This window comes from Molothrus ater, chromosome 27, assembly GCF_012460135.2.
Source record: "Molothrus ater isolate BHLD 08-10-18 breed brown headed cowbird chromosome 27, BPBGC_Mater_1.1, whole genome shotgun sequence".
Taxonomy (NCBI): domain Eukaryota; kingdom Metazoa; phylum Chordata; class Aves; order Passeriformes; family Icteridae; genus Molothrus; species Molothrus ater.
This window is the reverse complement of record NC_050504.2, coordinates 5197916-5224307: the sequence shown is the minus strand read 5'-3', so window position 1 is coordinate 5224307 and position 26392 is coordinate 5197916. Positions and strand designations below refer to the sequence as shown.

Sequence of the window (26392 nt, the reverse complement as noted above, 5' to 3'; positions counted from 1 at the left end):
AAAAGAAACCCTCCCCCCCAAAAAAAAAACCCAAACCAAAAAAAATAAAATGGGAATTATTGGAAATTCTTCTGTACAACAGAAACCAGCAGAGATCTGCCAGGGCCTCGAGTGCATTTTTTTTTTTTGTTTTCCAGCTCCATTCCAGGCCCTACAATTCCGTTTGCTCCAAGGTCCCTGGGGCCGGGGAGGGACCCGGAATTCCCAGCCCTGGGAATGCTGGAAAGGCTCCCCGAGGGTTGAACCCAAACCAGCCCCGGGGCTTTGGGTAAAGAGAGGGGAAACGATTCCCTGGGAGTTTGGGAAAAGCACGGGAATGTCCCATTGCCCACCTGGAAAATTCCCCATTTCCCACCAAGGAAATTCCCATTCCCCAGCAGGGAAATTCCCCGTTTCCACCAGGAAAATTCCCATTTCCCACCAGGGAAATTCCCCATTTCCAACCAGGAAAATTTCCCACCTGGAAAATTCCCATTTCCCACCTGGAAAATTCCCCATTTCCCAGCAGGGAAATTCCCCATTTCCCAGCAGGGAAATTCCCCATTTCCACCAGGAAAATTCCCAATTTCCCACCAGAAAAATTCCCAATTTCCCACCTGGAAAATTCCTCATTTCCAACCAGAAAAATTCCTCATTTCCAACCAGGAAAATTCCTCATTTCCAACCAGGAAAATTCCCCATTTCCCACCTGAGAAATTCCCCATTTCCCACCTGGAAAATTCCCCATTTCCCACCTTCCTGCTGCTGCTGCAATCCCAAATAATCCCAGGGGGGATTTGTGGGATTTGGGCTCCTCCTGCCCCTCTCCCAGGGGATTTGTGGGATTTGGGCTCCTCCTGCCCCTCGGGATGAGGATCCAGGCTGGGGAGTTCTCCCAGCACCAGCAGGATCCAAACTGGGCTGAACTGGTGTGAAGGGCAGCATTTCGGGCAGGATTTCGGGCAGGATTTTGGGCAATTTTGGGCAATTTTGTGTCCCTACAATGCGAAGCGAAACCCGGAGCTCCTGCTCACCCCAAGCCCGGTGGGAATTGTCACCTGCAGCTGGGCTGGGGGGCGGCGCTGCCACCGCCACCTCCCCGTGTCGCCCACGGCGCCGAGCCCGCTCCCAGCAATGCCCAATCTCACCAGGCTGGGCCGAGGAGTTTGTCCCAGAGCCCAGCCGGGATCGTCCCCGTGCGGTGGCGCAGGGAGGGAGGGGACAGGAGGGGACATCGGAGGTGACGCCGAGCCAAGGCGGGGAAGCAGAGAATTCCAGGTGAGGAAGGGACGGCTCCAGCAGGAGAAAACCCCTCCTAAAAGGCTCAAACTCGATAGTACAGAAACAAACAAACTGATCTGAGCGCTGCCTCCTCCTCCTCCTCATCCTCCCCTGCCCAAACCTCCAGGGCGAACAAATCCATGGATTCCTGCAGTTCCCACTTGCCACATGAAGTCTCCAAAGGGCCCCGGGGCTCCAGTAAAGCTTTGGGGAAGGAGCCCCAGTTCCAGCAGGGAGAATTCCTTTATCTTTGGTCTGCCTAGAAGAAAGACACCAGGGAGGCCCCAGCTCTCCCAAACTCCACCTGGACGCGGCCTGGGCGACCCAAGCACTCCCACAGCTCCAGGGAAAGGCTCCCTCCCTGCCCAGGAGCACAAAAGCTCTCAAGGATTTGCAGTCTAGAGCTCATTCTTTAATCGAACGGAGGGAAAAAAAAAAAAAAAAAAACCTGGAAAAAAAAAAAAAAACAAACCAAAACAAAAAGACCAAAAAAAAATAAAAACTAAAAAACCAAAAGAACCCCAGCCAGTGTAGGTGTTGTCCAAAAAACCCCAAAAACAACCTGATGCCACATGCCAGGAAGTACCTTTGTCCAAGAGGAGCCTGTCCCGAGCTGGGCTTTGTCTCTTTTTTGGGAATTCTCCTCGGGGAATCCTCGGGGCCGGAGGCAGGGATGGAGGGAGGAGCCCGCGGCTCTCCCCGCCCCGGCCCGGCTGTGCCGCCGCAGTCCCGGCCGGGCCGGGCCCTCCTAGGCCCGGGGGCAGCCCTGGGGCTCGGGCTCGGGCTCCGAGGAGCTGCTCTCCGAGTCCATCTCGGCGCTGTCCTGCTGCTGCTGCTGCTGCTGCTGCCGCTCCTGCAGCCGCGCCCGCAGCGCCTGCAGCCGCCCCAGCAGCGCCTGGTAATCAAAGTGCCCGCGCTTCTCCCCAAAAGGGTCCTGGAAAAGGGGGAAGATGGACAGGGGTGAGGGGGGGAAAAAGGGGAAATGGACAGGGGTGAGAGGGGGAAAGGGGGAAATGGACAGGGGTGAGAGGGGGAAAGGGGGAAATGGACAGGGGGGAGAGGGGGAAAGGGGGGAAAATGGACAGGGGGGAGAGGGGGAAAGGGGAATAAACGGATAGGGGTGAGGGGGAAAGGGGAAAAATGGACAGGGGGGAGAGGGGGAAAAAGGGGAAAAATGGACAGGGGGGAGAGGGAAAGGGGGAAAATGGACAGGGGTGAGAGGGGGAAAAAGCGGGAAATAAACGGACAGGGGTGAGGGGGAAAGGGGAAAAAATGATAGGGGTGAGGGGGAAAAGGGGAATAAACAGACAGGGGTGAGGGGTGGGGGGGCTCTGGGAGAGGGGATGGGGAGAATTCCACAGGGAAATCCCAGCCTGTGGGGAGAGGATGATGAAATTCCACTGGGAAGGATCCTGAAATTCCCCCTGGACAGGATCCTGAAATTCCCCTGGAGAGGACCCCTGAATTCCCTCAGGAGAACATGGATCCCATCCTTGAATTCCCCCTGGAGAGGATCCTGAAATTCCCCTGGACAAGATCCTCAAACTCCCCCAGGAGAACGTGGATCCCATCCCTGAATTGCCCCAGTGCTGCACATCTGTCCAGGCACATCTGTCCAGGCTCAGCCCCGTGCCCAGCTGTGTCCCCATGCCCAGCTGTGTCCCCAGCTGTGCCCCAGCTGTGCCCCCCTCACCTGCATGGTCTGGCCCTGCAGGTGCAGCCTCTCCTTGCAGACGCCCTCGTAGAAGTCCAGGTACTCCATGAAGGATTTCTCCATCACACCCCTGGGGACAGAGAGGGGACACGGTCACCATGGCCCGTGGGGACACAGGGGTGCCACCCCTGTCCTGCTGGCACGGCCTGGGCAGGGGACAGAGCCAGGGAGGGGACAGAGCCAGGGCAGGGGACAGAGCCAGGGAGGGGACAGAGCCAGGGAGGGGACAGAGCCAGGGAGGGGACAGAGCCCAGGGCAGGGACAGAGCCAGGGAGGGGACAGAGCCCGGGGAGGGGACAGAGCCTGGGGAGGGGACAGAGCCCAGGGCAGGGACAGAGCCAGGGCAGGGACAGAGCCAGGGCAGGGACAGAGCCAGGGAGGGGACAGAGCCAGGGAGGGGACAGAGCCCAGGGCAGGGACAGAGCCCAGGGCAGGGACAGAGCCCAGGGAGGGGACAGAGCCAGGGAGGGGGGACAGACTCCCCCAGTGTCTCACTGTACCCAGGGGCTCAGGGCAGGGGCACTTTCCCCCCAGTGTCCCCATGTCCCCATGTCCCTGGTGTCTGTCCCCAGTGTCCCCCTGTCCGTCCGTACCGCAGGGGCTCGGGGCAGGGGCACTTTCCCTCCAGCATGTCACACACGGCCACGCGGATGGTCTCGTGCCGGATGCACTCGTTGTAGTTCTTGCTGTCCCCGGGGTGCCGCTCCTGGGGACACGGAGGGTCAGGACAGGGCAGAGCCCGGCCTAACCAGGCCTGACCGGTCCCTGACCGGTCCAGAGCCCGGTTCCAGGCTGGGATCCCAGTCAATTCCAGGCTGGAGTTTGAGTCCCAGCCTGTATCCCAGTCATTCCCAGCCTGGGTTCCCAGTCAGTCCCAGCCTGCAATCCCAGTTCCAGGCTGCAATCCCAGTTCTAGGCTGGGTTCCCAGTCAGTCCCAGCCTGGGTTCCCAGTCAGTCCCAGTCTGCAATTCCAGTTCCAGGCTGCAATCCCAGTCCCAGCCTGGGTTCCCAGCCAGTCCCAGTCTGCAATCCCAGTTCTAGGCTGGGTTCCCAGTCAGTCCCAGTCTGCAATCCCAGTCAGTTCTAGGCTGGGTTCCCAGTCAGTCCCAGTCTGCAATCCCAGTCCCAGCCCGGGTTCCCAGTCAGTCCCAGTCTGCAATCCCAGTTCCAGGCTGCAATCCCAGTCCCAGCCTGGGTTCCCAGCCGGTCCCAGCCCAGTCTGACCTGCTCGAAGCCGGGCTCGTTGTGGTAGGGGTTCTCGGTCATCAGGGACTGGATGGAGATCAGCACTGACGAGATGCTCTGGGCCGGGCTCCAGGCCGGGCCTGTCCACGTGCTGGGCCAATTAACTGAGTCACTAATTAACCAGCAGCACTGTCCCCCCCCCGCAGCAGAACCCAGGAACCTGGGGAGCACAGCTGGGCCTGACCCTGGCACCTCAGCTGGACCTAAACTTCCCCAGCACGGCCTAAACTGCGCTGTCCTTCTGTCCGTGCTCACCCGGGAGCAAGAGCCTGAGCTCAGCCTTACCCTAGGCCCAGCTTACCCCAGGATACCGAGGCAGCCCCTTAGGCCCAGCTTACCCCAGGATGCCGAGGCAGCCCCTTAGGCCCAGCTTACCCCAGGATGCCGAGGCAGCCCCTAAGCCCAGCTTACCCCAGGATGCCGAGGCAGCCCCTAAGCCCAGCTTACCCCAGGATGCTGAGGCAGCCCCTTAGGCCCAGCTTACCCCAGGATGCTGAGGCAGCCCCTAAGCCCAGTTTACCCCAGGATGCTGAGGCAGCCCCTTAGGCCCAGCTTACCCCAGGATGCTGAGGCAGCCCCTTAGGCCCAGCTTACCCCAGGATGCTGAGGCAGCCCCTTAGGCCCAGCTTACCCCAGGATGCTGAGGCAGACCTTGCCGTTGCGGTAGAAGTTGGGGTTGAACCTGACGGTGTTGTTGCCCGTGGTCATGAGCTTGACGCGGGGCGGGTGGATGGGGTAATCGGGCGGGCAGCGGAACAGGAACAGGAAGAAGCCGCCCTCGTAGGGGGTGTCGAACGGGCCCGTGATCAGTGCGTGGATCTGCGGGGACACCCCAGCCCTGCGGCGTTCCCGGATCCTCCCGAGCTCCCAAACCCTCTGCGGCTCCCAAACCCTCCCGAGCTCCCAAACCCTCCAGCGTTCCCAAACCCTGCAGCATTCCTGAACCCTCCAGCATTCCCGAGCCCTGCGGTGCTCCCAAACCCTCTGGAGTTCCCAAACCCTCCAGCATTCCCAGACCCTTCAGAGTTCCCAAACCCTTCAGAGTTCCCAAACCCTGCAGCATTCCCAGACCCTTCAGAGTTCCCAAACCCTGCAGCATTCCCAAACCCTCCAGTGTTTCCAAACCCTCTGGTGCTCCCAGACCCTCCATGACTCCCGCATTCCCAGACCCTCCAGCGTTCCCAAACTCTTTGGCATTCCCAAACCCTCCATGGCTCCAGCATTCCCCAAACCCTCCAGCGTTCCCAAACCCTCCATGGCTCCAACATTCCCAAACCCCCCAGCATTCCCAAACCCCTGGATCCCACCCCCATCCCGGGAATCCGGGCCCTCCCCAGGCTGCCCAGGGCGATTCCAGCCGGGGTTTGGGGACGGGAGCAGCCGAGGGTTCCTCACCTTGGTCATGTCGTGGGGGTCGGGCACGACGAACATCCCCGGGGGCGGCTCCTTGTAGATGGACATGATATCCCTGGGAAAGGGAAACGGGAATGAGCCGGGAATGGGCCGGGAATGGGCCCGGAATGGGGATTTAAACTGAGAGTTAAACCGGGACTGGGGAGCTTTGGTGCCGGCTCTGGGTGAGATCCTTGAGCTGAGCCCCGAAGGCAGCCCAGGCATTCCAGAGCACTCCCGGGAATCCTCGGGAATCCCAGCAGGAATCCTGGCTGGAACCCTCGGGAATCCTTGGGAATCCTGGCTGGAATCCTCAGGAATCATGACTGGAATCCTTGGGAATCCTGGCCGGAATTCTCAGGAAGGCTGACTGGAATGCCCCCTGGAATCCTCGGGAATCCTGGCCAGAATCCTCGGGAATCCCCCCTGGAATTTCCCCTATGGAATTTCCCCACCTCCAGCACCAGGAACTCCAATAAAACTGAAAATCCAACAAAGTTCCGGCCGTGAATTCCGCCGGGAGCTCGTCCCGGGTTCCCTCAGGTGAGGGGGGGGTTTCACCTCTCCCTGCCCGGCCTTTCCCGGGATATTCCCGGGCCGGGAATTCCAGGGGATCCCGGGCCGGGAATTCCAGGGGATCCCGGGTGGGAATTCCAGGAGGATCCAGGCAGGAATTCCAGGAAGATCCCGGGTGGGAATTCCCTGGGACAGAGCAAAGTGTCCCTGCCCAAGGACCCTCCCAACCCAAACCTCTACGGGAGAGCCCCGGGACACCGGGAAGGGCCGGGACCCATGCCCGTGTCTGTCCCGGGACACCGGGAAGGGCCGGGACCCGTGCCCGTGTCTGTCCCGGGACACCGGGAAGGGCCGGGACCCGTCTCCGTGTTTGTCCCGGAGCACCGGGAAGGGCCGGGACCCGTCTCCGTGTCTGTCCCGGGACACCGGCAGGGCCCGGCGCTGTCCCCAGGCCCGTGCCCGGTACCCGGTGCGGCGCAGGGCCCGTTACCGGCCGCGGGGCCGAGCCGAACGCCCGCGCCGCGCTCCGTGCCCGGGCCCCGCGCTGCCGGTCCCGGTCCCGCTGCCGGTTCCGGTCCCGCTGCCGGTTCCGGTCCCGCTCCGCTCACCGTTTGATCCGCAGCAGGCAGGCCGGGCTGGGCCGCTCGCTGTCCCAGTCGCCGCTGACCGTGGGGTCCCAGAAGGCGGAGTGCGTGAGGAGCGCGGCCCCCGCCGCCGCCGCCGCCATCGGGGCGCCGCCGCTACCGGGGGCCACGCCGGTGCCGGGCGCCGCGGCCGCGCCGAAGCCCGCGGCCGCCCAGAGCTCGGCGGGGATGAACACGCCGGGGGTGCCCGCGGAGCCGGCGGCGCTGGGGGAGGCGCTGCCGCCGCCGCCCGCCGCCAGCACCGCGGCCGGGGCCGGGGCCGCGTCCTCGGCCGCCGGGCTCTCCGCCATTGCGGCCTCGGCCCGCGCCGCTTCCGGGACTCCGCACCACCGAGGCGCGCGGCCAGAGCGGCCCCGCGCCGCCCACGCTCCCCGCCCCCGGCACCACCGAGCGGCGGCGGGAGCGGCTCCTCCGCAAGGGGGGACGGGGAGGGAGACACCGCCACAGCGCCCCCTGGTGAGCGGGAGGCCCGGGGAGCCGGAGGGGGGAACGGGAGGTTGGGGGGGGTTTGGGGAATTTGGCCTTTTTTGGGGAATTTGGGGGAATTTGGAGAATTCTGGGTTTTTGGGGAATTCGGGGTTTTGGGGGATTTGGGGTTTTGGGGGAATTTGTCGTTTTGTGGGAACGGCGGGGTTATAGGAGCAAAAAGGGTGGGAAAATCCTCCGGGATCGGCGCTCGCCGGGGAACGGGCACGGCCCCGGGGCTGCTGGAGCTCCAAGAGCCTTTGGACAACTCTGAGGGACGGCAGGGTGGGACTGGGGGGGTCCGGCAGGGCCGGGATCATCCTGCGCGATCCTTTCCTGCCGGGAGTCTCGCTGGTCCCAGGATCACCACCCCCAGCCACCGCTCACCGTGTCCCCAAGTGTCACCTCCCCTCTGGCTTTTGGCCCCTCCAGGGGCCTGGGCAGCTGTGCCAGGGCTGCATCCCATCCTGGGGACAGCAGGAATTCTGTATCCCAGGAATTCTGTTTTCCCCCATTTCCTGGGAATTCTGTTTCCCATTCGCAGGAGTTCTGTATCCCGCTCTCGGAGGGAGGATTACTGTAACCCAGCCCAGGTAACAGTGGTGTTGTTGTTGTTGTTGTTCTGGGGACACACAATCCAGGGAATCGTCCCTCTCCCAGTCCCTTCTGTTTCCTCAGCCAAACCTTCCTCCAAACCTCAGAGATTGCTGAGCCCAGTTCTCCTTCAGGAGTTCCATCCATCCCTGCGCCCCGTTCCCAGGAACATCCCCTAACAGAGCCACCAATCCCCGTGTCCCATTCCCAGGAACGTCCCCAAACCAATCCACCATTCCCTGTGTCCCATTCCCAGGAATGTCCCCAAGAATGTCCCTAAATAGAGCCACCCATCCCCGTGTCCCATTCTCCGTGTCCCATTCCCCGTGTCCCCTTCCCATTCCCAGGAATGTCCCCAGGAATGTCCCCAGACAGAGCCACCCATCCCCATGTCCCATTACATGTGTCCCATTCCCCGTGTCCCATTCCCATTCCCAGGAATGTCCCCAAACAGATCCACCACTCCCTGTGTCCCATTCCCATCCCTGTGTTCCCATTCCCAGAAATGTCCCCAGGAACGTCCCCAAACAGAGCCACCCATCCCTGTGTCCCATTCCCTGTGTCCCATTCCCTGTGTCCCATTCCCCGTGTCCCCTTCCCATTCCCAGAAATGTCCCCAGGAATGCCCCCAAACAGAGCCACCAATCCCCGCGTTCCCATTCCCAGGAACGCGTTCCCATTCCCAGGGAGGTCACAGCCGCTGCCCCGCGGCTCTGGGCAGAGGAGTGGCTGCATTAATTAATTTAATTACTCCAAGCAGGTAACGAGCCAAGCTCGCTCCGGGCTCCCTTTCCTGAAGGGCGCGGCCGCCTCTCCCAAAATCCTGGGATTTGGGTGGGATTTGGGTGGGATTTGGGTGGGAATCCAACTCGGCCTCCCCCAAAATCCTGGGATTTGGGTGGGATTTGGGTGGGATATGGGAATTTCTCCTCCCCGACCGGCCCCAGGCTTTCAGGGGGATGAGGCAGGGACCAGCCGGGGCTGAAATCCCTCAGCTCCGGGGATTTGTGGGAATTCTGCTCTGAGCAGGGACCTGGGGAGCTCCAGAGCTGAGAATTCCCGGGATTCCCGGGATTCCCGGGAATTTGGGAGGGGAGGGACCTGGAATGTCCCACCCAGGGACATTCCAGGGATGGGATTCCCAGGAATTCTCCCCAGTATCCACCCCAACCTCTCCTCATGGAGCTTGGTTTTCCCAGGGCCCAGATTTGGGGGCATTTCTGCAGATTTGAGTTCACTCCATCGTCGGGTTCCACTTGAGAATTTTCCACCCAAAATCTCCCCCAGAAGGTAAAAAATAAAGACAAAAAAAAACCCCCAAAACAGCGATTTCTGTAGAGAAATCTGTGGTTTCCTCTGGGAATCCCATCCCAGCACCCAACCCCAACCTCTGTTTTCTCAGAGGGCCCAGATTTGGGGGGAATTTCTGCAGATTTGAGTTGACTCCACCTTCATTTTCCTCTCTCCCCATTCCCACCCCACAGCTGGGATTTTCCACCCTGGATCTCTCCTGGAAGTTGAAAAATAAAGGCAAAAAAAAGCCCAGAGCAGGGAATAATTCCATAGAGAAATCCATGGTTTCCTCTGGGAATTCCATCCCAACACCCAACCCCAAATCTCTGTTTTCCCAAGGCCCAGATTTGGGGGGGATTTTTTCCAGATTTGGCTCCGTTTCCATTTTCCTCTCTCCCCGTTCCCACTCCCACCCCACAGCTGGGATTTTCCACCCCGGAAGGTGAAAAATAAAGGCAAAAAAAAGGCCCAGAACAGGGAATAATTCCATAGAGAAATCCATGGAGTTTCCTCTGGGAATTCCATCCCAACACCCAACCCCAAATCTCTGTTTTCCCAAGGCCCAGATTTGGGGGGGATTTTGGATTTTTTCCGGGGATTTTTTCCAGATTTGGCTCCGTTTCCATTTTCCTCTCTCCCCGTTCCCACTCCCACCCCACAGCTGGGGATTTTCCACCCCGGAAGGTGAAAAATAAAGGCAGAAACCCCCCCCCCCAAAAAGCAGCCCAGAGCAGGGAATTGTGTAGAGAAATCCGTGGTTTACTGGCAGGAGAGGAGGAGCAGCAGCAGGGGCTGTCCCCTGGGATGTCACATGGCGAAGAGGATGAGGAATGCCACCATCAGACAGAAGAGCCCCATGGCCTCGGAGAGAGCGAAGCCCAGGATGGCGTAGGAGAAGAGCTGCTGCTTCAGAGAGGGGTTCCTGGGAACGGGAACAGAGTGAGAAAAAATGGGAAAATGGGAATGGGAAAATGGGAATGGGGATGGGAAAATGGGAATGGGAATGGGAACGGGGGAGAAGAGCTGCTGCTTCAGAGAGGGGTTCCTGAAAATGGGAATGGGAATAGAGTGAGAAAAAATGGGAATGGGGATGGGAAAATGGGAATGGGGATGGGAATGGGGGAGAAGAGCTGCTGCTTCAGAGAGGGGTTCCTGGGAACGGGAACAGAGTGAGAAAAATGGGAATGGGAATGGGAAAATGGGAATGGGGATGGGAAAATGGGAATGGGGATGGGAAAATGGGAATGGGGATGGGAATGGGGGAGAAGAGCTGCTGCTTCAGAGAGGGGTTCCTGGGAACGGGAACAGAGTGAGAAAAATGGGAATGGGGATGGGAAAATGGGAATGGGAATGGGAATAGAGTGAGAAAAAATGGGAATGGGAATGGGAAAATGGGAATGGGAATAGAGTGAGAAAAATGGGAATGGGGATGGGAATGGGAAAATGGGAATGGGGATGGGGGAGAAGAGCTGCTGCTTCAGAGAGGGGTTCCTGGGAATGGGAACAGAGTGAGAAAAAATGGGAAAATGGGGATGGGAAAATGGGAATGGGGATGGGAATGGGGGAGAAGAGCTGCTGCTTCAGAGAGGGGTTCCTGGGAATGGGAATGGGAACAGAGTGAGAAAAAATGGGAATGGGAATGGGAATAGAGTGAGAAAAAAATGGGAAAATGGGGATGGGAATGGGAAAATGGGAATGGGGATGGGAATGGGAAAATGGGGATGGGGATGGGGGAGAAGAGCTGCTGCTTCAGGGGTGGATTCCTGGGAATGGGAACAGAGAATGGGAATGGGAAAATGGGGATGGGGAAGGGAAATGGGGATGGGGAATGGGGAATGGGGAATGGGGAATGATGCCCCAAACCAGGGAATGGACATGGGGAATTAAAACAGGGAATCATGTCCCAAACCAGCCCAGAGTCAGGGAATGAAGGCAGGGAATAACTCCAGGGAATGAATCCAGGAAATAACACCAGGGAATAAATGCAGGGAACGAGCCCCAGGGCAGCCCCGAGCCGTGGCCGTGCAGGAGCAGCTGGGATGGGATGGGGTGGGATCAATGGGGTGGGATCAATGGGGTGGGGTGGGATCAATGGGATGGGATGGGATCCATGGGATCCATGGGATGGGATGGGATGGGATCCATGGGATGGGATCCATGGGATGGGATGGGATGGGATGGGATGGGATGGGATGGGATGGGATGGGATCCATGGGGTGGGATCATTGGGATGGGATCATTGGGATGGGATGAGATCCATGGGATGGGATGGGATGGGATGGGATGGGATGGGGTATCCAGGGTTTTCCCTCTTTCCAGGGATGTTAAAATGGCACAGGATGGGATGGGATGGGATGGGATGGGATGGGATCCATGGGATGGGATGGGATGGGGTATCCGGGGTTTTCCCTCTTTCCAGGGATGTTAAGATGGCACAGGATGGGATGGGATGGGGTGGGATGGGATCCATGGGATGGGATCATTGGGATGGGATGGGATGGGATGGGATGGGATGGGATGGGATGGGATGGGATGAGATCCATGGGATGGGATGGGATGGGATCCATGGGATGGGATGGGGTGGGATGGGATCCATGGGATGGCACAGGATGGGATGGGGTATCCGGGGTTTTCTCTCTTTCCAGGGATGTTAAACCCTGGATTTGGCTGGCACCTGGTGGCTCCAAGCTGCAATTCCTGCAATTCCTTCCAGAGGGGAGTTGGGAATCAGTTGGAGGGTGCATTCAAACAATTAATAGAGTAATGGATTAATTTAATAGAAGAATTAATTTTTTTTAATATTATTGGATTATTTTAATAGAATATTTAATTGAATATCAGTGGATTATTTTAAGAGAATAACCATGTTAATAGAATGGATGACCCTAACAAAGTAATTATTTTAATAGAATAATAAAGATTATTTTAATAGAATTGATTATGCTAAGACAATAGCACTGTTTTGTTAGAATAAAGTTTTTAAGAGAGTGGATTGTTTCTAACAGAACAGTGGATTCTCTTTAAGAGAAGAAGGGATTACTTAAATAAATGGATTATTGTAAGAGAAAAACTGACTGTTTCAATAGAATGTGTTAGTTTAATAAAATAATGGGGGTTTCTAAGAGAAGAGGGGACCATTTTTAGGGGAATGGGGGACAAGTTTTTGGGGAATAGGGGATTCATTTTTAAGGGAATAGGGGATTCATTTTTAAGGGAATGGGGACCATTTTTAAGGGAATGTTGCACCACACACCCATTTGATATCCTTAACACCCATCCTGTTCCACACCCCCATGCAGAGCCGGCTCCAAATCCCTGGGAATGGCCCCAAATCCCAGGGAATGGCCCCAAATCCCAGGGAATGGCCCAAAACCCCTGGGAATGGCCCTAAATCCCAGGGAATGCCCCCAAATCCCTGGGGATAGCCCTAAATCCCAGGGAATGGCCCCAAACCCCGGGGAATGGCCCCAAATCCCAGGGAATGGCCCCAAATCCCTGGGGATAGCCCTAAATCCCAGGGAATGGCCCCAAATCCCAGGGAATGGCCCCAAACCCCTGGGAATGGCCCCAAACCCCGGGGAATGGCCCAAAATCCCAGTTCTGGGGGCAGTCCCACCTGGCGTATCCGATGATGAGGCTCCCGAACACGGCGCCAATCCCGTCTGTCCCTGTCCCCCTGTCTGTCTCTGTCTGTCCCTGTCCCCGTCCCCCTGTCCGTCCCTGTCGCCCTGTCCGTCCCTGTGCCCCGTGTCCCCCTGTCTGTCCCTGTCCCCCTGTCTGTCTCTGTCTGTCCCTGTCCCCGTCCCCCTGTCCGTCCCTGTCGCCCTGTCCGTCCCTGTGCCCCGTGTCCCCCTGTCTGTCCCTGTCCCCCTGTCTGTCTCTGTCTGTCCCTGTCCCCCTGTCCGTCCCTGTGCCCGTACCTGGCGTATCCGATGATGAGGCTCCCGAACACGGTGCCGATCCCCGCCCCCGAGCCCGCCACGCCCACGGTGGCGGCGCCGGCCCCGATGAACTTGGCGGCCGTGTCGATGTCCCGGGACAGCGCCGAGCTGCGGAACTGCCGCCGGGGCTGCGGCGCGGCCAGCGACACCTGCGGGACACAACAGGGACAGCTCAGGGACATGGGGACACATCAGGGACATGGGGACACATCAGGGGACAGCTCAGGGACAGGGCAGGGACAGCGCCGAGCTGCGGAACTGCCGCCGGGGCTGCGGCGCGGCCAGCGACACCTGCGGGACACACCGGGGACAGCTCAGGGGACAGCCATGGGGACATGGGGACACATCAGGGACATGGGGACACATCAGGGACATGGGGACACATCAGGGACATGGGGACACATCAGGGACATGGGGACACACCAGGGGACAGGGCAGGGACAGCCAGGTTCAGCTCAGGGACAGACAGGGGGACACGGGGACAGCGGAACTGCTGCCAGGGCTGCACAGGGCAGGGCAGTGACAGCTCGGGGACATGGGGACAGGGCAGGGACAGGGCAGGGACACCTCAGGGCTGGCACCAAGCATGGGAAGGGGGGCGTTGAGTCCTGATCGACAGCATGAGGATGGAAGATGAGGGTGGGGATGAAGGAGCAGGATGGGGATGAAGGATCAGGATGGGGATGAAGGATCAGGATGGGGATCGCGATGAGGAGCAGGATGGGAATGAGGGAGCAGGATGAAGGATGAGGATGAAGAAGCAGGATAAGGATGAAGGGTGAGGATGAAGGAGCAGGATGAAGATCAGGATGAAGAGTGAGGATGAAGGGTGAGGGTGAGGATGAAGGGTGAGGATGAAGGAGCAGGATGGGGATCAGGATGAAGGGTGAGGATGAGGATGAAGGGTGAGGATGAGGATGAAGGGTGGGGATGAAGGGTGAGGACGAGGCCCAAGGCCAGGGCGCCTCACCTGCGCGCTCTCCTCAGGCCTGCTGAACACAGCCATGGACACGGGCCTGGCCAGAGCCCTGGAGCAGCAGCGGAACTGCAGGGACAGGACAGGGACACCTGGGGACACCTGGGGACACCAGCCCAGCCCAACCGCCCCCAGCCTTCCCCACAGCCCAACCCAAACCCTGCAGCCCTGCCTGGGAGCACAGCTCAGCATCCCCAACCCTCAGCAGAACCAGGTGGTCTATGGAGCATTGAAATCCCCCTGAAACACCCCAAATGTACCCAAAACTGGACAATAAGGGGTTATCAATGGGGCTGTTTCTGTTCCAGCATTGAAATCCCCCTAAAACACCCCAAAATGTACCCGAAACTGGACAATAAGGGGTTATCAATGGGGCTGTTTCTGTTCCAGCACTGAAATCCCCCTAAAACACCCCAAATGTACCCGAAACTGGACAATAAGGGGTTATCAATGGGGTGTTTCTGTTCCAGCATTGAAATCCCCCTCAAACATCCCAAATGTACCCAAAACTGGACAATAAGGGGTTATCAATGGGGCTGTTTCTGTTCCAGCCCCTCGGACCAATCCCACACCCCCCAGGCTGAGCGCAGCGAGGTGCCAGCCCCAGAAATCCCATTATTCCCATTTTCCCCCCCCATTTTCTCCCAGGAAAGGAGGGGATTCCTGAGCGACCCAAGGGAACCCTGCCCTGCTGCTGGGAGCAGCCCCGGGGCTGAGCTCGGTGCCAGCCACTCACATGTGTCACCAGAGGTCACCTTGTCCCCTCCCTGCTCAAAGCCAGCCTGAACCCGCCCAGATCCCAGCCCAGCCAGGGGAACGGAGGGGAGGAACCCCCCAAATCCCCAAATCCCAAATAATTCCCACTGGGAATTCCCTGCCAGGGCAGCACCTACCAGCGCCGGGGAGCTGAGGAGCGCCACGGGAGCCTGCATTGTGCTGGATCTGCAACACAAAACCACAAATAAATAAATTTAAACAAAACCAGCAGGATTCAGGCGCTGCTGTGACCAGGCCAGCCCCGCGGGGTCACACACCCCTGAGCTCCTCTGTGTCCCCAGCACGGGGCACTGTCCCCAAGGTTGTGTCCCCAGCACGGCTCTGTGTCCCCAGGGCTTTGTCCCACTGACCGTGCCGGGCTTTAACCCCAACCTTGTCCCCAAGGATTTAACCCCACCATGTCCCCAACTGTCCCCAACGATTTAACCCCACCGTGTCCCCAAGGATTTAACCCCACCGTGTCCCCAACTGTCCCCAAGGATTTAACCCCACCGTGTCCCCAAGGATTTAACCCCACCGTGTCCCCAAAGGATTTAACCCCACCGCGTCCCAAATGTCCCCAAGTATTTAACCCCACTGTGTCCCCAGGTATTTAACCCACGGTGTCCCCTACTGTCCCTGGGGCTTTAACCCCACTTTGTCCCCAACTGTCCCCAAGGATTTAACCCCACCGTGTCCCCAACTGTCTCCGAGGCTTTAACTCCATCGCGTCCCCAGGGTTTTAACCCCACCGTGTCCCCAAGGTTTTACCTCCCGTGTCCTCAATTGTCCCCAAGGTTTTAACCCCACTATGTCCCCAAAGCTTTAAGCCCCGTGTCCGCAAGGTTTTAGCCCCACTGTGTCCCCGGGGCTTTAACCTCCGTGTCCCCAAGGTTTCGTCCTCACTGTGTCCCCAAGGCTTTAACCCCTCCGTGTCCCCGAGGCTTTTCCCCCCCGTCCCCTCCGTGTCCCCGGCTGTCCCCTCAGCCCTCGCACGGCCCCGTGTCCTCCTTCCCTCCCTCCCCGTTAATCCCCGCTCGGTGCCTGCCCCGGGCAGCTCCCTCCCCATTCCCTCCCACACCGGCGCCCTCACGACCCCCCGAGGGCAGCGCAGGCCCCACCGCCCGCCGGGCAGCGAAGGGCACCACCCCAGCAGCACCGGCCGGGCCCGCGGCTCTGTCCAGGAGCCCCGGGAGCCGCGGGACGGGCGGGCCGGGCCGGGCCGGGTCCCACCTGCGCGAGGTCCGCTCGGGCCGGCGGCGGCGGCGGCTCTGTGGGCAGCGTCACCTTGGCCGTGTCCCCCCGGCGTCCTCCGCGCCCATTGGCTGCCGCCGCGCGCGCGCGCCCGCGCCCGCCCTCCCCATTGGCCGAGCGCCGAGGAAACCCCGCCTCCCCGCATCCGGCCATGGCGGGAAGGAGGAGGGTGGGGAGGGGCGGGGACGCGGGTGGTGATTGGTGGGTTGAGGACGGGAGCGCTCGGTGATTGGGTGAGGCAGCTGTCAATCTGGCGGTGGGCGGGAAGGGGCGGGGCCCGTGGCTCTGAGGGAGGGTTTGGGGTGAGGGAGAGTCCGGAGGGAGGAAGAGGCCGGGTGGGGAGAGGGCGTGTGGGGTTAGAGGGGGTTTGTGGGGTTAGAGGGGGTTTGTGGGACCGGGAAGTGTTCTGTGAGATCTGGGAAGGATTTTTGTGTCCAGAAATGTTCTGGGAGGATTTTTTGGGATCAGAGAAGGTTCTGTAGGACCAGGAAGGGTTCAGTGGGGTCAGAAACGTCACATTTCAGCTCGGGGTTAAACTCCTTTTTTTACTATAATGACTCCTTTATTATTGTTATTGTTGTTATTATTATTTCTCCTTTATTTCACCACGGGTAAAATCCTGCTCCTCCCTCCGTGCCTGTGGTAATTCCATGGAAATCCTGGAGCTACGCAGCCCTGGCAGGGAAAAAAAAACCCCAAAATTCCTAAAAATTCCCCCTGGGGATTTCTCTGGGAATGTGATCCCAAAAAACCCCAGACTTTTGGGGGATTTTTGGGCTTTCCAGGGACTCACGTGGCCCTGCAGAGCTCGCCTGACATCAGCCACGTCAGGAATTCCTGCTCCCAAAATTCCCTCAGGCCCTCGGAGCCTTCCAGAGCTGGAAAACTGAAAAAAAAAAATTAATATTTTAATATTAATTAATATTTTAATCCATTTTAATTCATTTTAATTTTAACTAATTTAATTGAATATTTAAAAATTCAGTGAAAACAGAGTTAAAGGGAAAAAAAAATATCCTGGTTTAGCATCCCCTTCTCCCAGTCCTGAATTCAATTTTGTTGGGTTTTAATATTTCCTGATGGGATAAAGACCCCAAAAGGTTGAATTTCGTCTGGAAATGGGGAAATTCTTTGGGTTTTGGGAGTCCTGGTATGGGGTTTTCTGAGGGTTAGGCCCCAAAATCCTCTGGGAACCCAAAATCGGCTCCTGTCCCCCACCTCCAAACCTCATTTCTGGGGGTGCTTTCATGGAAAAGTGTAAAAATTACAATTATCCTCAAATTCCATAAAAATAACAGCAAAAAAAAATCCCCGAAATTGTGTACAAAACACAACCAATCCCCAAAATTCTGTACAAGACACAACAAATCCTCCCAAATTCCATCAAAAACCCCAAAACACCCTGAAATTCTGTACAAATCCCAACAAACCCCCTAATTCCATTTAAAAAAAACCCAAAATACCCAAAATTTCCATTAAAAACCCAACAAATCCCCCGAATTCCATAAAAAACCCACCAAAACACCCCCAAATTCTGCACGGATCCCAACAAATCCCCGAATTCAATTTTTAAAAAAATCCCCCAAATCCCCCAAATTTCCACTAAAAACCCAACAAAACCCTGAATTCCATTAATAAACCCCTCAAAAATAACCCAAATTTCCACTAAAAACCCAACAAAACCCTGAATTCCATTAATAAACCCCTCAAAAATAACCCAAAATTTCCACTAAAAACCCAACAAAACCCTGAATTCCATTAATAAACCCCTCAAAAATAACCCAAATTTCCATTAAAAACCCAACAAATCTCTGAATTCCATTAATAAACCCCTCAAAAATAACCCAAATTTCCATTAAAAACCCAACAAATCCCTGAATTCCATTAAAAAAACCCTCAAAAATAACCCAAATTTCCATTAAAAACCCAACTGCTCCCCCAAATTCCATTTAAAGAAACCCCAAATATACCCTAAATTTCCTTTAAAAAACCCCCAAATACCCCGAATTTCCATAAAACCACCCCAAATTCCCCCATCCCGGTTTCCCTTCCCGCCTCACCTCTGCTTTTCCCGGTTTTTCCCGAGCCATCCCGGGAACCCTTTGGCTCCGAGTGTTCCCAAATCCGAATTTTCCCCACCCCCGGCCCCTTTTGGGGTCTCTGCCTCCCTCCTGAGCAGCTCCGCGCTGTCGCTGGGAAAGGAAAAGGGGGGGAAAAAAAATGGAAAAATTCCCGAGGTGATCCCAAAAATCCAGCAGAGGGTGCCAGGATCCCGCTGCGCCAGAAATCCCGGAGGGAGGGAGGGATGGGAAAGGGGCTGGGGAAAAGACGGGAAAATCCCAAAGCCGGCGTTGCAAAGGGGGAAAAACACCAGGGACGCTGGGATTTGGGAACTGGGGAGTTTGGGGGAATTTGGGAATTTGGGATTGGGGATTCGGGAATTGGGGATTTGGGGAGTTTGGGGTTTTGGGAATTGGGGATTCGGGAATTGGGGAGTTTGGGGGTTCGGGAATTGGGAAATTTGGGAGTTTGGGGATTCGGAAATTGGGGAGTTGGGGAGTTTGGGGGTTCGGGAATTGGGGAATTGGGGAGTTTGGGAATTTGGGGAATTTGGGATTGGGGATATTGGAATTGGGGAATTGGGGAGTTTGGGGGTTCGGGAATTGGGGATTCGGGGAGTTTGGGGGTTCGGGAATTGGGGAGTTTGGGGGAATTGGGGGAATTTGGGATTGGGGATTCTGGAATTGGGGAATTGGGGAGTTTGGGGGTTCGGGAATTGGGGATTTTGGGGGTTCGGGAATCGGGGAATTGGGGAGTTTGGGGGTTCTGGAATTGGGGGAATTTGGGGAATTGGGGATTCGGGAAATTGGGGAATTCAGGACTCAGGGAATTCGAGAATTTGCAGGATTTGGGAGTTCGGGGAATCGGGGACTTTGGGGATTCAGGAATTGGGAACTGGGGAATATGGGAAGTGGGGAGTTTGGGAATCGGGGAGTTTGGGATTCAGGGATTCGGGAATTGAGGAATTGGGGGATGTGGGGATTCAGGGACTCAGGGATTGGGAATTGGGGGAATCGGGGACCCAGAGGCTGCGGAGCTGGGGAATGTGGGATCCGGGGCTTTGGGACCGGGAGCTCACTGCCTTTTCCTCTCGCGCCGGGCCAGCAGCCACTCCACGAAGTTCTTGCGCAGGACGTGGTCCATGGTGCGGCTGTAATCGCTGGCCAGGGTGGCCTCGGAGTAACGGCGGGACAGACGGACAGCGGGGACAGACGGGCTGGCGGGGGGACACGGGCTCAGGGGGACAGGGGGACGGGGGCTGATCCCGTGCGTTTGGGGCGGATTCCCTGGATTTGGGGCTGATCCAGGGAGCCCGGCCCAAACCCATGGACTCCGCCCCGAGGGGCACGAGAAGGCTCCGGGCTCCCCGGTCCCGGTCCCCGCTCACCCCGGGGCCGTTCCCGGTTCCCATTCCCGGTCCTGGTCCCTCTCTCACCCCGGGGCCGTTCCCCGTTCCTGTTCTCGTTCCCCGCTCACCCCGGGGCCGTTCCCGTTCCCGGTTCCCCGTTCCCGGTTCCCCCTTCCCGTTCCCGTTCCCATTCCCATTCCCGGTTCCCGTTCCCGTTCCCCGCTCACCCTGGGCCGTTCCCCGTTCCCGTTCCCCGCTCCCCGCTCACCCCGTTCCCGGTTCCCATTCCTGGTTCCCCGTTCCCATTCCCTGTTCCCGTTCCCCGTTCCCGTTCCCATTCCCCGTTCCCGTTCCCCGCTCACCCCGTTCCCGTTCCCCGTTCCTGTTCCGGTTCCCCGTTCCCCGTTCACCCCGGGCCATTCCCATTACCGGTTCCCGTTCCCGGTTCCCGTTCCCCATTACCGGTTCCCGTTCTGGTTCCAGTTCCCATTCCCCGTTCCCCGCTCACCCCATTCCCGTTCCCGTTCCCCATTCCTGGTTCCTGTTCCCGTTCCCCACTCACCCTGGGCCGTTCCCATTACCGGTTCCCATTCCGGTTCCAGTTCCTGTTCCCCGTTCCCCGCTCACCCCGTTCCCGTTCCCCGTTCCCGTTCCCATTCCCCGCTCACCCCGGGGCCGTTCCCATTACCGGTTCCCATTCCCGGTTCCCATTCCCCGTTCCCGTTCCCGGTTCCCGGTTCCCGTTCCCCATTCCCCGCTCACCCCGTTCCCATTCCCGGTTCCCGTTCCCATTCCCGATTCCCGTTCCCCATTCCCCGTTCCCGGTTCCCGTTCCCTGTTCCCGTTCCCCATTACCGGTTCCCATTCCCGGTTCCCGTTCCCCGCTCACCCTGCGCTCTCCTCCGCGCCCGTCGCTCCTGGCCGGGCCAGCAGCAGCAGCAGCGGCAGCAGCGGCAGCGCCCGCAGTGCCCTCGGGGCCATTTTCCTCTTCCCGGCCGGGATTCCCTCGGGATCTCCGGGATCTCCGGCACCTGCGGCACCCTCGGGATGCGATCCCGGCCCCGCTCCGCTCCCCGAGCTCTGGAATTCGCGGCGGGAGCGGCTCTGGGACGCCCCGGGACAATTCCCCTTCCCAGCCCCAGGGCCACGGAGAGAGAGAGCCAGAATTCCCATTTGCCCTGTGCAATTCCCATTTTCCCCAGAATAACAATTTTCCCAGAAATTCCCTTTTTTTTTTTTTTTTTTTTTTTTTTTTTTCCCACGGAATTCCTATTTTCCCCTGGAATTCCCGTATTTCCCAAAATTCCCATTTCTCCCTGGAATTCACGTGTTGCCCAGAATTCCCATTTTCCCCTGTAGTTCCCATTTCCCACAGAATTCCCATTTCTCCCTGTAGTTCCCATTTCTCCCTGGAATTCCAATTTTCCCCAGAAATTCCCATTTTCCCCTGTAGTTCCTATTTCTCCCTAGAATTCCAATTTCCCCCAGAATTCCCATTTCTCCCTGTAGTTCCCATTTCTCCCTGGAATTCCAATTTTCCCCCAGAAATTCCCATTTTCCCCTGTAGTTCCAATTTTTTTCCGTGGAATTCCGATTTTTCCCCCAGAAATTCCCATTTTTCCCCTGTAGCTCCCATTTTCCCCCCACAATTCCAGCCTTTCTCCCCCAAATTCCCCTTTTCCCGGGATTTCTCACCTCCCTGTGCGGGTTCCCAGCGCCTCTGCAGCCCCGGGGCCGCTCGGGGCCGTTTTTATCCCGACTCCTGAGGGTATCCAGGAAATCCAGCCGGGAACTGGGGCCATTCCCAGCAGGAAATCACCTCGGAAAATATTGACATTAATGGCAATTAAACATTTCTGCATCGGGGCATTAATGGGGCCGTTCCAGCCCTGACTCCACAGAAAAACCCCCCAGAATTCCCATTTTTGCCATGGAAAAACCCCAACCTGCTCCTTCTTTGGTGAAATCCTTGGATTTCAGGCGCCTGCCAGCCCCAAATCCAGCATTTGCTCCCCAAAAATGGGACCTCCAAGAGGAAATTTGGGATGGAGAGGGGCAGATCCAGTTTGGGGTTGCCAAATCCCAGTTTGGGATTCCCAAATCTCATTTAGGAATTGCCATGGGTACCCCATTCCCAGATCCCATCCCAGGAGAGGCTCTCCCTGCTCCGTGGATACCCCAATCCCACATCCCATTCCCAGTCCCAGATCTCATCCTGCCCCATGGACCCCATTCCCAGATCCCAATCCCATTCTGCTCCAGGGATACCCCATTCCCAACCCCATTCCCCATTCCCAGATCCCATTCCCTGCTCCATGGATACCCCATTCCCATTCCCCCACTGTTCCCCATTCCCATTCCCCGCTCCATGGATACCCCATTCCCATTCCCCATTCCCATTCCCCCATTGTTCCCCATATCCATTCCCAATTCCCCGCTCCATGGATACCCCATACCCCATTCCCAATCCCAATCCCATTCCCCACTCCGTGGATACCCCATTCCCAATCCCATTCCCCGCTCCATGGATACCCCATTCCCCCATTGTTCCCCATTCCCATTATTCCCCATTCCCCGCTCCATGGATACCCCATTCCCAATCCCAATCCTATATCCCGCTCCATGGATACCCCATTCCCCCATTGTTCCCCATTCCCATTCCCATTATTCCCCATTTCCCCATTGTTCCCCATTCCCATTATTTCCCATTCCCTGCTCCATGGATACCCCATTCCCCCATTATTCCCCATTATTCCCCATTCCCCCATTGTTCCCCATTATTCCCCATAAGCCGCCGCCGTTAGTGCTCATTAGGGCCATTAGGCGCTAATTACCCACCCGGGGGGGGCCAATTAGCGCCGTTCCCGTCCCGCTCCCGGCCGGGCCGTGACCGGGAGCACCGGGAAAAGCGGGAATTCTTATCCCGGGATCTTCACGGTGCGTGCTCCGGGGGCAATCACCCCGTTTATGGCATCGCTCGGGGCCATATTCCCGATTTTCCCCCTCATTAGGGGGGGATTAATGGGGTGAGAGCAATTCCCGGCCGCTCCCGGCGATCCCGGAACATCTGGAGCGGGGAGGGGCGGGATGGAGCGCCAGATGTGCGCGGGGGGAATCCCGGGAACTGCCAGGAAAGCGGGAATTGTCCCAAAAACCGGTGCGAACCCCGGGAATCCCAGGAAAACCCAGGAAATCCCAGAAAAGCGGGAATTGTCCCAAAAACCGGTGCGAACCCCGGGAATCCCAGAGAATTCCCAGGAAATCCCAGAAAAGCGGGAATTGTCCCAAAAACCGGTGCGAACCCCGGGAATCCCAGGGAATCCCAGGAATTCGCAGAAAAGCCGGAATTGTCCCAAATCTTGGTGCAAACCTCGTCCCTCCCCAGCCCCAGGATTCTCAGGAATTCCCAGGAAAACAGGAATTGTCCCAAATCCTGTTACAAACCCCGGCTCCTTCCTGGGATTCTCAGGAATTGCCAGAAAAGCGGGAATTGTCCCAAATCCCGGCGCAAACCCCGGGAATCCCAGAGAATCCCAGGAATTGTCCCAAATCCCGGTGCAAACCCCAGGAAGTCCCGGGAATTCCCAGAAAAGCGGGAATTGTTCCAAACCCCGGCTCCACACCCCGGGAATTCCCAGGAAATCCCAGAAAAGCGGGAATTGTTCCAAACCCCGGTGCAAACCCCAGGAATTCCCAGGAATTGCCAGAAAAGCGGGAATTGTCCCGAATCCCGGTGCAAACCCCGGGAATCCCAGAAAAGCGGGAATTGTCCCGAATCCCGGCGCAAACCCCGGGAAATCCCAGGAATTCCAGAAAAGCGGGAATTGTCCCGAATCCCGGCTCCACACGCCGGGAATTGCCAGGAATTCCCAAAAAAAGCGGGAATTGTCCCAAATCCCGGCGCAAACCCCGGGAATTGCCAGGAATTCCCAAAAAAAGCGGGAATTGTCCCGAATCCCGGCGCAAACCCCGGGAATTCCCAAAAAAGCGGGAATTGTCCCGAATCCCGGCGCAAACCCCGCCCAGCCCCGGGGTCTCCATCCCGGGAATCCGGGAGCGCCTCGCGCAGAGCCCGGAGAAAATCCCGGGAAAGTTCGGATCCCAAAGGGATTCGGGAGCCGGAATCAGGGAAAACGGGATTGGGAACGACCTCGGGGATTTAGGGATGGATCCATCCCTTCCTTCCTTCCCATAATTGGAATTTTAGGTTGTTTTTTTCCCCTCCGACATCACCGAAACCTCAGGAAAACGGCAGGAAATTCCCAATTTTGGGGTCCAATCCCCAAATTCCTCCCTTCAGGAATTTCCAAAGCGGCACCAAAACCTCTTGGGAGCTGCGGGAAACAAAAAAAATTCCAATTTTGAGGTGGTTTTACCCCCCCATTTTTGGATGCTTTTCCCCCATTTTTGGGGTGTTTTTTTCCCTCCCCCCCCTTCCATTTTTTAAAATTTTTTCCCCCATTTTTGGGTCCTTCTTCCCAATTTCTGAGAGTTTTTTCCCATTTTGGGGTTTTTCTTCCCAATTTCTGGGATTTTTTTCCCATTTTTGGGTTTTTCTTCCCAATTTTTGGAATTTTTTCCCCCATTTTTGGGTGGTTTTTTCCCTATTTTTTGGGGTTTTTTCCCCCTCTCATTTCTCAGCGTTCTGCCCCTCATCCAGCAAATCCCAATCCCAAAAAATCCCAGCTGGGAATCGGGGATGGATCCCGAGCTGGGAATGGATTTTTATCCCCACTTTGGTTTTTTTTTTTTGGGAAGGGGCGATTTCACTGAATATCGAGGGATCTTTATTGAATTTTGAAGATTTTTATTGAATTTTGTGTGGTTTTAATTGAATTTTGTGTGCTTTTAATTGAATTTTGAGTTTGGTTTTTTTTCTTTTTTTTTTTTTCAATTTTAAGTTTTCTAATTTCAATGTTGAGTTTTTAACTTGAACCTTGAGATTTTTTAAATTTGAACTTTGATTTTTTTTTTTTTAATTGGATTTCGAGGGGTTTTAAATCTGAATTTTGAGGTTTTTTTTTTTTTTTACTTGATTTTTTAATTTTTTTTTTTAATTTAATTTCTTCATCCAGGAATTTCCCCCCACCTGGAATTCCCAGGAACGCCCCCACAGCCTGGGATGGGCTTGGAGCGCTGGGATCCCGAATTTCCCAGAATTAAACCCAAAAATTCCCGGGATTCCAGCCCGGGAGGGGTTTTCCCACAAATCCCGGGATTTTCGGGATTCCTTTGGATGAATTTTCCTTCGAGCGCGGGTCCGAGGGGGGGCGCGGCTGCGTCTCCTTTTTGAGGTTGAAAAAAAATCATTTTTGGGTGTCCCGAGTGAGGGTAAATTGATTTATTGGGCGGGGAATTCCCCCCTCAGCCGGGGGGGGGGGGGAAATTAAAATAAAATAAAATAAAATAAAATAAAATAAAATAAAATAAAATAAAATAAAATAAAATAAAATAAAATAAAATAAAATAAAATACAATAAAATAACAAAAAAAATCCCAAAATGAAGATTATATAATTTTTTTTAAAAATCACCAATAAATTCCAAAATAAAATAAAATAAAATAAAATAAAATACAACAAAATACAATAAAATACAATAAAATAACCAAACAAAAATCCCAAAATGAAGATTATATAATTTTTTTTTAAATCACCAATAAATTCCAAAATAAAATAAAATAAAATAAAATAAAATAACCAAACAAAAATCCCAAAATGAAGATTATATAATTTTTTTAAAATCACCAATAAATTCCAAAATAAAATAAAATAAAATAAAATACAATAAAATACAATAAAATAACCAAACAAAAATCCCAAAATGAAGATTATATATATTTTTTTTAAAATCACCAATAAATTCCAAAATAAAATAAAATAAAATAAAATAACCCAAAAAAATCCCAAAATGAAGATTATATAATTTTTTTTTAAATCACCAATAAATTCCAAAATAAAATAAAATAAAATAAAATAAAATAAAATAAAATAAAATAAAATAAAATAAAATAAAATAAAATAAAATAAAATAAAAGGAATTGCCCCTGGAACCCAGCATGTCCCACGGGGGCAGCACTGAGGGAACCCCAAAATCCGCTTGGATTTTTTGGGGGCACAGAACCAGCCCGAGCCCAGCCCAATCCTCCACCACTAACTTGGGAATTTTCCCACATTTTTTAGGATTTTTTCCCGCATTTTTTCAAGATTTTTTTCTCGCATTTTTCTGGATTTTAAAAACTTTTATTTTTCCACATTTTTAAAGAATTTTTCCACATTTCCAAAGACTTCTCCCACTTTTTTTTTTTTATTTCTTCCCACATTTTTTAGGATTTTTTCCCCACACATTATTTAGGAATTTTTCCACAATTTTTAAGGATTTTTTCATTTTTTTTTTAATTTTCCCACATTTTTTAGGGATTTGTCCACATTTTTATAAGATTTTTTCCCCCATAATTTTAGGAATTTTTTTCCTATATTTCTTAAGAATTTTTCCACATATTTTTAAAATTTTTTTCCCATTTATTTTCGATTTTTCCCCCCCATTTTTAAAGATTCCTCCCCCATTTCTAAAGGTTCCCCCCCCCCTCCCCCTTTTTAGGAGTTTTTTCCTATTTTTAAAGTTTTTTCCCCCATTTTTCAGGAGTGTTCCCCAGGGGGTTTTTTTTCAGCATTTTTTAGGTTTTTTCCCCCCATTTTTCAGGACTTTTCCCCAATTTTTTTTTCAGTATTTTTTAGGATTTTCCCCCCATTTTCCAGGATTTCCCCCCCATTTTCCAGGATTTTCCCCCCATTTTTTAGGATTTTCCCCCCATTTTCCAGGTTTTCCCCCCATTTTTTAGGATTTTCCCCCATTTTCCAGGTTTTTCCCCCATTTTCCAGGATTTTCCCCCATTTTCCAGGATTTCCCCCCATTTTCCCGCTCCCTCACGGG

At 55.1% G+C, this 26392-nt stretch overlaps 2 protein-coding genes and 1 long non-coding RNA gene across 6 annotated transcripts; 1 reads left to right on the top strand and 2 right to left on the bottom strand.

Annotated features, from left to right (window-relative positions):
- Positions 1-7131, bottom strand: UBE2Z (ubiquitin conjugating enzyme E2 Z). 3 transcript variants are annotated; one of them, XR_004981677.2, is made up of 8 exons: positions 6737-7131; positions 5616-5688; positions 4852-5039; positions 4200-4311; positions 3568-3680; positions 2954-3044; positions 1847-2194; positions 1-1519 (listed from the first exon to the last, which is right to left on the bottom strand). XR_004981677.2 is itself a non-coding variant. In XM_036398864.2 (7 exons), the coding sequence occupies exons 1-7, from the start codon at positions 7060-7062 to the stop codon at positions 2009-2011; spliced, it is 1089 nt and encodes a 362-aa protein (XP_036254757.1). In that variant the 5' UTR covers positions 7063-7131; the 3' UTR covers positions 1717-2008. The 3 variants fall into 3 exon arrangements, 2 of the variants coding, with proteins under 2 accessions (XP_054373405.1, XP_036254757.1); XM_036398864.2 differs by lacking the exon at positions 1-1519 and having other exon boundaries at positions 1717-2194; XM_054517430.1 differs by lacking the exons at positions 2954-3044; positions 3568-3680; positions 4200-4311; ... (1 more) ...; positions 5616-5688; positions 6737-7131 and having other exon boundaries at positions 1-482; positions 712-1519; positions 1847-2013.
- A 392-nt stretch (positions 7132-7523) lies between these two features.
- On the top strand, positions 7524-9116 carry LOC129046952 (uncharacterized). The gene is made up of 3 exons (XR_008508862.1): positions 7524-7830; positions 8498-8591; positions 9031-9116. It is a non-coding gene; the product is annotated as an uncharacterized LOC129046952 (long non-coding RNA).
- Positions 9117-9862: 746 nt separating this feature from the next.
- On the bottom strand, positions 9863-16147 carry ATP5MC1 (ATP synthase membrane subunit c locus 1). Of its 2 annotated transcripts, none has more exons than XM_036399100.1 (5): positions 16031-16147; positions 14935-14983; positions 14036-14110; positions 13045-13214; positions 9863-10046 (listed from the first exon to the last, which is right to left on the bottom strand). In XM_036399100.1, the coding sequence occupies exons 2-5, from the start codon at positions 14971-14973 to the stop codon at positions 9932-9934; spliced, it is 399 nt and encodes a 132-aa protein (XP_036254993.1). In that variant the 5' UTR covers positions 14974-14983; positions 16031-16147; the 3' UTR covers positions 9863-9931. The 2 variants fall into 2 exon arrangements, with proteins under 2 accessions (XP_036254993.1, XP_054373430.1); XM_054517455.1 differs by lacking the exon at positions 9863-10046 and adding an exon at positions 10324-10718.
- Positions 16148-26392: the final 10245 nt, after the last annotated feature.

Excerpts from the sequence above, each read along its gene's own strand:
- ATP5MC1 (XM_054517455.1), bottom strand. The coding sequence starts at position 14,973 with ATGCAGGCTCCCGTGGCGCTCCTCAGCTCCCCGGCGCTG. Across the intron at positions 14,111-14,934 it reads TCCTCAGCTCCCCGGCGCTG|TTCCGCTGCTGCTCCAGGGC; the intron begins GTAGGTGCTGCC and ends CTGTCCCTGCAG. Across the intron at positions 13,215-14,035 it reads GGCCTGAGGAGAGCGCGCAG|GTGTCGCTGGCCGCGCCGCA; the intron begins GTGAGGCGCCCT and ends TGTGTCCCGCAG.
- UBE2Z (XM_036398864.2), bottom strand. The coding sequence starts at position 7,062 with ATGGCGGAGAGCCCGGCGGCCGAGGACGCGGCCCCGGCCCCGGCCGCG. Across the intron at positions 3,681-4,199 it reads ACGAGCCCGGCTTCGAGCAG|GAGCGGCACCCCGGGGACAG; the intron begins GTCAGACTGGGC and ends CCGTGTCCCCAG. Across the intron at positions 2,195-2,953 it reads TGCAGGGCCAGACCATGCAG|GACCCTTTTGGGGAGAAGCG; the intron begins GTGAGGGGGGCA and ends CCCCTTTTCCAG.